Source organism: Branchiostoma belcheri, unplaced genomic scaffold (assembly GCF_001625305.1).
Source record: "Branchiostoma belcheri isolate BF01 breed outbred unplaced genomic scaffold, Haploidv18h27 scaffold59, whole genome shotgun sequence".
Classification (NCBI taxonomy): domain Eukaryota; kingdom Metazoa; phylum Chordata; class Leptocardii; order Amphioxiformes; family Branchiostomatidae; genus Branchiostoma; species Branchiostoma belcheri.
Window position 1 is genome coordinate 1,320,905 of NW_017804231.1, and position 7,707 is coordinate 1,328,611.

At 42.9% G+C, this 7,707-nt stretch overlaps 1 protein-coding gene across 1 annotated transcript; it reads left to right on the forward strand.

Annotated features, from left to right (window-relative positions):
- Positions 1–559: 559 nt before the first annotated feature.
- Positions 560–3,763, forward strand: LOC109481970 (AN1-type zinc finger protein 1-like). The gene is made up of 6 exons (XM_019784583.1): positions 560–656; positions 1,301–1,343; positions 2,025–2,064; positions 2,392–2,519; positions 3,165–3,256; positions 3,621–3,763. The coding sequence occupies exons 1-6, from the start codon at positions 599–601 to the stop codon at positions 3,761–3,763; spliced, it is 504 nt and encodes a 167-aa protein (XP_019640142.1). The 5' UTR covers positions 560–598.
- Positions 3,764–7,707: the final 3,944 nt, after the last annotated feature.

Below are 7,707 nucleotides of genomic sequence, written 5' to 3' on the forward strand. Positions count from 1 at the left end.
ACACTGCAAAGAAAGTTGTGAGAAATGCCAGTATGTTTGGTGAATGACTATGGCTGTACAAGTTACTATTTGCTTTGTATTTGTCCACATTTTGGGATGTTGGTGTTTTAATCATTAACGTTAGATATTTTACTGTGCCAGGACAACCCAGAACATTAAATATGAATTTTTTAAAAGTTGGTGCTCCCTTGAATAGCTGTCTTTTAGTTGTATGCTTTAGTAGCATAGGCCATAAGTGGTAAAGATATATTTGTAATGTTATAATGTTAGCATTAACGTTACGTGTTACAGTAACGTTAGGAAAGAAAAAAATATATCATGGTATGAAAGTCTGCTCTTTCAAATCACATTGAACAGTTTGTGGACGGTTAGTATGGTACATTGTAGTTGAATGCAGTGCTCAATCAGGTTCTTTAATGTTGAAGAGAACTTAACAAACTTAATACTAGTAACAAATGTTTTGGCATACGAAGGATGACAACAGACCGCTCCTTGTCGGTGGCGTTGCCAAAATTTCCTTGACCTTTCAATCTCGTTCCCGGGGTAGCCGGTAGGAATGGAGCGCTCTGATTGGTCAACAACCGCACATCACAGAAACATGGCGGAACTTCCCGAGTTGGGACAACAGTGCAGCGTGGATTCTTGTAAACAACTCGGTAAGAACGGTCAATAACGCGTTGTTGACGGATTCTATGCGACATGTATCATGTCAAGGCCGTAGGAATACAAAAATAAGCCTGTAGAGCGGGTAATGTAATGATTTTGTCTGCACCAGTCAGAAAAGTGTGAGCAAAGCACACGAGCTTGGGTCGCACCATGGAAATACAAATTTATTATATTAGTCAGTATGCAGCTTGCAGGGGTCTCCCCAGAAATAGGGGAGAGGTGCTCCCTAATCAGTTGATGAAACATCAACAAATTTTCATGAAAATACTAAGGGAAAACCCTACCTTTTGGGAGAGGTGCTAGAGATTATTCTTGGGAGAAGGGGAGCACCCTTGCTTGGAGAGAGAGCCCTAGAGTTCCAAGATTTCCTACCTCTTCCAAAATGAGTTTAACCTTTAAGTAATACCGAGAAAATTATTGTAACGAAACCAAGGAACTATTTTCCAATGGCCTATTAACGTTACGTTTGTTCCGGATTCTAGGTCATCCTAGGATAATAGAGTGATCTCATACCTAAACTGGGCTTGAAACTGGTTCAGGTAAAATGGAAAATTTCATACAAATCGCTCTCCCATAGCCATACTGAAAACATATTAAAGCTGGTGAAAGAAATGATAATTACCTTTTTTTTCAGATTTCCTTCCGTTTAAGTGCGATGCCTGCTCTGGAATATTTTGGTAAGATTCTCTATTCAGAACATTGCCCATGTAGAATATTACAATTAAGGTACATGCATTACAATTAAACTTGAAGTGAGTTTTCACAACTTTCAAGTTACAGCCCTAGTAGCCGCGGCGACTGTTGCAGGGCTTCTCTTGCTTGCAGTCTTTTACATTAGCCCTAGAACTTCAAGTAGTAGAAAGGATAATTGTATGCGGTTCATTGTATGCAAATGAGCTGACTACTGATGATTAATTGATTGACTTATTGATTGGTTGGTTGGCTGGTTTGTAAGAAACAGGAGGAGCGAGTAGAAACAGATATCATATGAAAAACCCTGGTTCTGGGCTGGGTTCGAACCCACGACCCACCAGGCCACACGCCGGTGCTCTAACCACTCTAAAAGTAAAAGGACTCTAGCCCCTTTGGCCGGGTCAGTTGGTAGCGCCTATAAACCATCCACTGTTACAGGTTGGTTGATTGATTGACATAGCAGTATGAAGACCAAACTTCTCTCCTGGAATTTACAAATCATTTGCCAAGTCTGTCACAGATATGAAAATCACATTCCTTGAGACAGTATACATTATAATTACAAGGATGAACTGTATTAGAATTATAACACAGTACATGATTTTGTCCATTGTTTTTCACACAATAACCTTAAACACAGTTCTCCTTTTTGAAATTTGTTGCAGCAAAGAACATCGGTCCAGGGATGGTCATTCATGTTCAGAGGTAAGTTAACATATTGACAAATTTTGCATCGTGTAAGAAATGTGCATGTTTACCGGTGGTGCAAATCAGAAGTAAGAGGGAATATTATGCTCCAGTTGTATACTTGACTTTGTATTCTTATTTCCAAGCTCCCCTCTTGTAGAATATGTTCAATTTTTGTGTTGTGAAGACTGAAAAACCTACTGTTGTCAAAATGACTCAAATGGTAGAGAAAGGATAGCAAACTGGTAAATCAAAGTAGCTTGCTGACATTAAAGGCAAGTAGTTATGATATATATATGTTGTACATTTAATTATACTTACATGTATGAATGTTCTCCTGTGTAGTGTAATATACAGCGAGAGAAAGTGGAGGTGACCAGCCCTAAGAGCTACCCCTGTACCTACCTGGACTGTACAAACAGAGAACTCATGCCGGTTATATGTGAACACTGCAATAAACACCTCTGTCTACAGTAAGTCCTGCATTCTCTCCTCTCCTAAGCAATTGGGTGCAATTCCCTTGTCCTTGTTCTACATTTCTACAAGGATTTCCTAACCCTGTACTCTTCTATAATATTACAGTCAAAGACGACCACCCAGGAGATTGAGGAAAAGTGGTCTTTATAGACAAGTGGCCTTCTTATACAAAAAGCATGGCTACAAGACAAGACAGAGAACAAGAAAAGTGCAGCAAAATTTCCACCACTTTTACAATTTGCCCAATAGACCCAAATTGACCTAGCTGGCGCCATTTTACAAAATTGTGCAAAGATCGCCATGCTGTTGAGATCAATGCCATTGACTGACCGATTCCATCAAAATTTCCAGATGACTGGCCAGTCATCATAAAAAGAAACATTTTGATCCACACGATTGAATGTGCCATTCACTTTTGTGTTGGAGTTTAGGCATTCGGTTATTGCTTATGTCTATGGGGGAAAAATCGGGACAGAGAAAATGCAGGCAATGTCATGGCCAAATGGCTGGCTTATAATAAGTTATACTTATAGTGGTGGTCGCTAGGTCAAGTTTCAGTGTACTACAAGTAGTACACACATACATATTAGGCAGTACTACATGTAGGTAGAAGAGTAACTGTGTTCTTGAATCCTCCCCAGACACAGGCACCAGCAGGACCATGAGTGTGAGAAGTACGAAGCTCCTCAAGAAAGGATGACACAAACCAAGGAGCTCATCCAGAAAATAGCTGGTATTCACCTCACTCTCTCACTCGCTATGCAGTTTAGCGTCTGTTGTTCCCCATCTTCTGAAGGTTAAATATGCTTGCACACCTTTGCTGAGGCTTGATGGCAGCCTTCCATTTGCCTCTATCCTATGGGTTGATGTTATGCAGGTTAAGGTGGTGGATGTCCTTTCTTATGATGTCAATCCATCTCTTCCTTGAACAAATCGATAAAATATATTTGTTATTAGGTCTCCAAATAGCTAACAGTAACAACACACATGGCGGTGCCAGTATGTCTTTACTTGATACAGAAACACAAACTTTTCCCAGTGAGAATATTTGTTTGGATTCTATTTCTATGTACAAAGTGGTATCAAATTTTCTCCAGATTCTAAAAAGGATGCAGGAGAGAAAAAGAAGAAGAAGATGGGAGCGAAGTCTGCCCAGATGGCTGCCAAGGTGGCCCTCATGAAGATTAAGATGAAAGCTGAGGGGGACAAATCTATACCACAGGTATGTTCTGGTATTTAATACATGTTTTTCCTGATATAGTAACGCACAAGAATGGAAATGCCCTCTACCGACATTGCTGTAATTGCAGGTTTACAGATCTTGGTAGAGGGCCGATAATAAAATACAATTAAATCGAGCATTGTGTTTTAACTTTTATCACAAAAAATATTAACTCACCATTAACTTGAACCGTGATGGTGGTAGATTCCGTCTTCCCCCCACTTTTGAAGCACTCCTTACGTCATCATGCTTTCGACTTCTGGAGAGTTAGTGACTGCATCATTCATCTGACAAAGGTTGATGAGTTTGATAAAAAATTTATGGTGATTTTATGTTTTTGTGTTGGAACAAAGTTTGAACTCTACAACAGCGTCTTTCTTTGCTGTCCATGGGCTTTGCTATTGAGATGTGCTGTTATCACTCTCAGTCTGTCCATGAGTGGTGTTGTACAGCTTACGAGTTGTACTGTCCTCACTCTCAGACTGTCCATGAGTGGTGGTATACAGCTTACGAGTTGTGCTGTCCGTACTCTCAGACTGTCCATGAGTGGTGTTGTACAGCTTACGAGTTGTGCTATCTTCACTCTCAGACTGTCCAGGAGTGGTGTTGTATAGCTTACGAGTTGTGCTGTCCCCACTCTCAGACTGTCCATGAGTGGTGGTGTATAGCTTATGAGTTGTGCTGTCCTTACTCTCAGACTGTCCATGAGTAGTGTTGTATAGCTTACGAGTTGTTCTGTCTTCACTCTCAGACTGTCCATGAGTGGTGTTGTAGAGTTTACGAGTTGTGCTGTCCTTACTCTCAGACTGTCCATGAGTGGTGGTGTACAGCTTACGAGTTGTGCTGTCCTTACTCTCAGACTGTTCATGAGTGGTGTTGTACAGCTTACGAGTTGTGCTGTCCATACTCTCAGACTGTCCATAAGTGGTGGTGTACAGCTTACGAGTTGTGCTGTCCTCACTCTCAGACTGTCCATGAGTGGTGTTGTACAGTTTATGAGTTGTGCTGTCCGTACTCTCAGACTGTCCATGAGTGGTGTTGTACAGCTTATGAGTTGTGCTGTCTTCACTCTCAGACTGTCCATGAGTGGTGTTGTACAGCTTACGAGTTGTGCTGTCCGTACTCTCAGACTGTCCATGAGTGGTGTTGTACAGCTTACCAGTTGTGCTGTCTTCACTCTCAGACTGTCCATGAGTGCTGTTGTGCAGCTTACGAGTTGTGCTGTCCGTACTCTCAGACTGTCCATGAGTGGTGTTGTACAGCTTACGAGTTGTGCTATCTTTACTCTCAGACTGTCCATGAGTGGTGTTGTACAGCTTACGAGTTGAGCTGTCCTCACTCTCAGACTGTCCTTGAGTGGTGTTGTACAGCTTACGAGTTGTGCTGTCCCCACTCTCAGACTGTCCTCGAGTGGTGTTGTACAGCTTATGAGTTGTGCTGTCTTCACTCTCAGACTGTCCATGAGTGGTGGTGTACAGCTTATGAGTTGTGCTGTCCTCATCAGACTGTCCATGAGATGTGCTGTCCTCGGCACCAGTGTGCTGCGAGCCACTCTTGTACAAAATCCCACTGACACTTGGGACCTCCTTTCCCTTGCCCAGTCCATACAACCCGCTGCTGTCTCTCATTGGTGGATAGCCTCTCTCGTAGTTTGGCTTGACATTGGCCTCTTTTGGCAGTGACTGACTCTTTGTATGGGTGACTGGTTGTGTGACGCTTGTTGTCCGTTGGTTAGTGACATTAGTCAGTGACGTATAACCCGCCCCTGTATGGCCTCTTGTAGCACATGCAGGGTCTTCATCGTGGGTCACTGCATACGGCTGTAGCTGTGGCCCTGGGTCTTCATCGTGGGTCACTGCATATGGCTGGAGCTGTGGGCCTGGGTCTTGATTCATCAATGTTGTTGCATACGGTGCAAGCTTGCCATTTTTCCCCTTACCAGACACATCCATGTATGACACAGCGTACGGCTCAATGTCATCGTTGTCTTCTATTGGCTGGATGTTAGCAAAAGAAGTTGTTGCATACGGTGCAAGCTTGCCATTTTTCCCCTTTCCTGACACATCCATGTATGACACAGCGTACGGTTCAATGTCATCGTTGCCCTCTGATGTCTGGTCCTGGCCGAGGGGTTGGTTGTCTGCCTGTGACTGAGTCTCTGTCGGATGCTCCCAATCTGGCCGAGCTTCCATCTGTTTCAGCAGGGCGTTGGTACGGGCCAGACAGCGGTCGTACAAGTAGAGGACAACCCCCGATGCCAACAGAAGGAGGATGGGCACAACAATAGCAGTGATGAGGGCATTGATGTCATGACGACTGTTGTCCTCCTCAGTGATGATTGTCCTGGCAAGAACAGTGACCATGTTAGTCCCTGTAGTAGACTCTGAGCCTGGCCTGGTGTTTGTGTACGGCATATCTGTGGGAATGGTGTGGTTGTGCAGACTGGTGTGGTTGTGCAGACTGGTGTGGTGGGTATGCAGACCTGTTGTGGTGGACGTTTCATCGCATCTCCCCAGCCTGATCCCCTGTGATGACCTGTCCGTGTTGGTCTGACTGATGTCCTTCCTCATGGTGGCAAGCAGAATGCCGCTCAGGTTGGCAGGTGACGCACACCTCAGTAAGTCAGGACGAGAAATGTGACCCATGTCTGGCAGATTACAGATGAACCAGGTGAGATTCTTGTCACATTTCAGCTGATTGTCTAATAGCATGAGACTTAAGCCCTGGTTGTGACTCAGACGCAGGACTTGACTGTCGATTGTGGTGATGAAGTTGGTTTGAAGGTTTACAAGCTTCAGTACCGTAAGTGGCAGGAGGGCGTCGACAGGCACGGAACGCAGGCGGTTCATGTTCAAGGTCAAACGGGCAAGGAGAGGTAGCCCGCGGAATGCATGCTGGGATATTACAGATATGGTGTTCCTTTTAAGCTTCAAGTCTCTTAACTTCTCAAGCCCAAGGAAGGTATCAGGTTCTGAGGAGAAACAAAACATACTACTGTAAGTCATTTTATATTTGCAGGGATTTTTTTTATTTATTGATCATCAAGAACTATATATTGTGGATTGTTTCTTGTTGGCAATGCATATAATTTTCTAGCTGTCCTTGAACAGTAAGTTGTGTATTAGCTATGCTCCTTCTAGATGTCACTTTGGTCACATTTGTGTCACTTGGAGCCAGGGTAGTGTAACTTTTTATGCCATTACAGTTCTTGTATCATTAGTGATTCCGTATTATGGGAAGATATTGGATGTACCCAATAGATTTCTGTTGAATGTGTGTGAGTAGGACTGTGTACTGGTATGCAGTACAGATACTGTACCTAAAAAATTGATGTGGTACATTACCTGTATAGTTTAACTTTTTCACAAATCATGTGCTTGTTTGTAACCTAAAATGGGAAAATAGCTGGTCCCCCATGGGTTCCCAGAGAGAGGACTGTGTGTTTGTGTTACAGATTGACAGTGTTAACTACCCTGAAAGATCTGTTGTGTATCAGTTACGCTCCCTCTATAGATGTCACTTTGATCAGGTTTGAGTTGCATGAGGCCACTTAGGGTAGGTCTGGAGATGAAAACAAAAACATCTTAGTTTTCCCCATATTTTGTCTGAGCACTCTCCATTTACAAAAACTTATACCTTAACAAGTTTATCAATGTTTGTCTTGTTATTGAAGGAGTTCAGAAGAACACCTTAATAATATTGGTCAAATCGTTAGGTACAGGTTCAGGTCCGGACCTGTACCTATACCTGTGTACCTGTACCCGTATCTGTACCTAAAATTTGTTTAGGTACACAGTTCTATGTGTGAGTGAGGGTGTGTACCAGTATGCAGCCCTAATCATATGATATCAAATAATCCATCAAATTGACCATGATCCCAAAATACACATGTGTATTAATACAAATAATGTACTGAGAAAAAATCAAATATCCGTGGAAAAAGCCCATGTACACATTCCCAG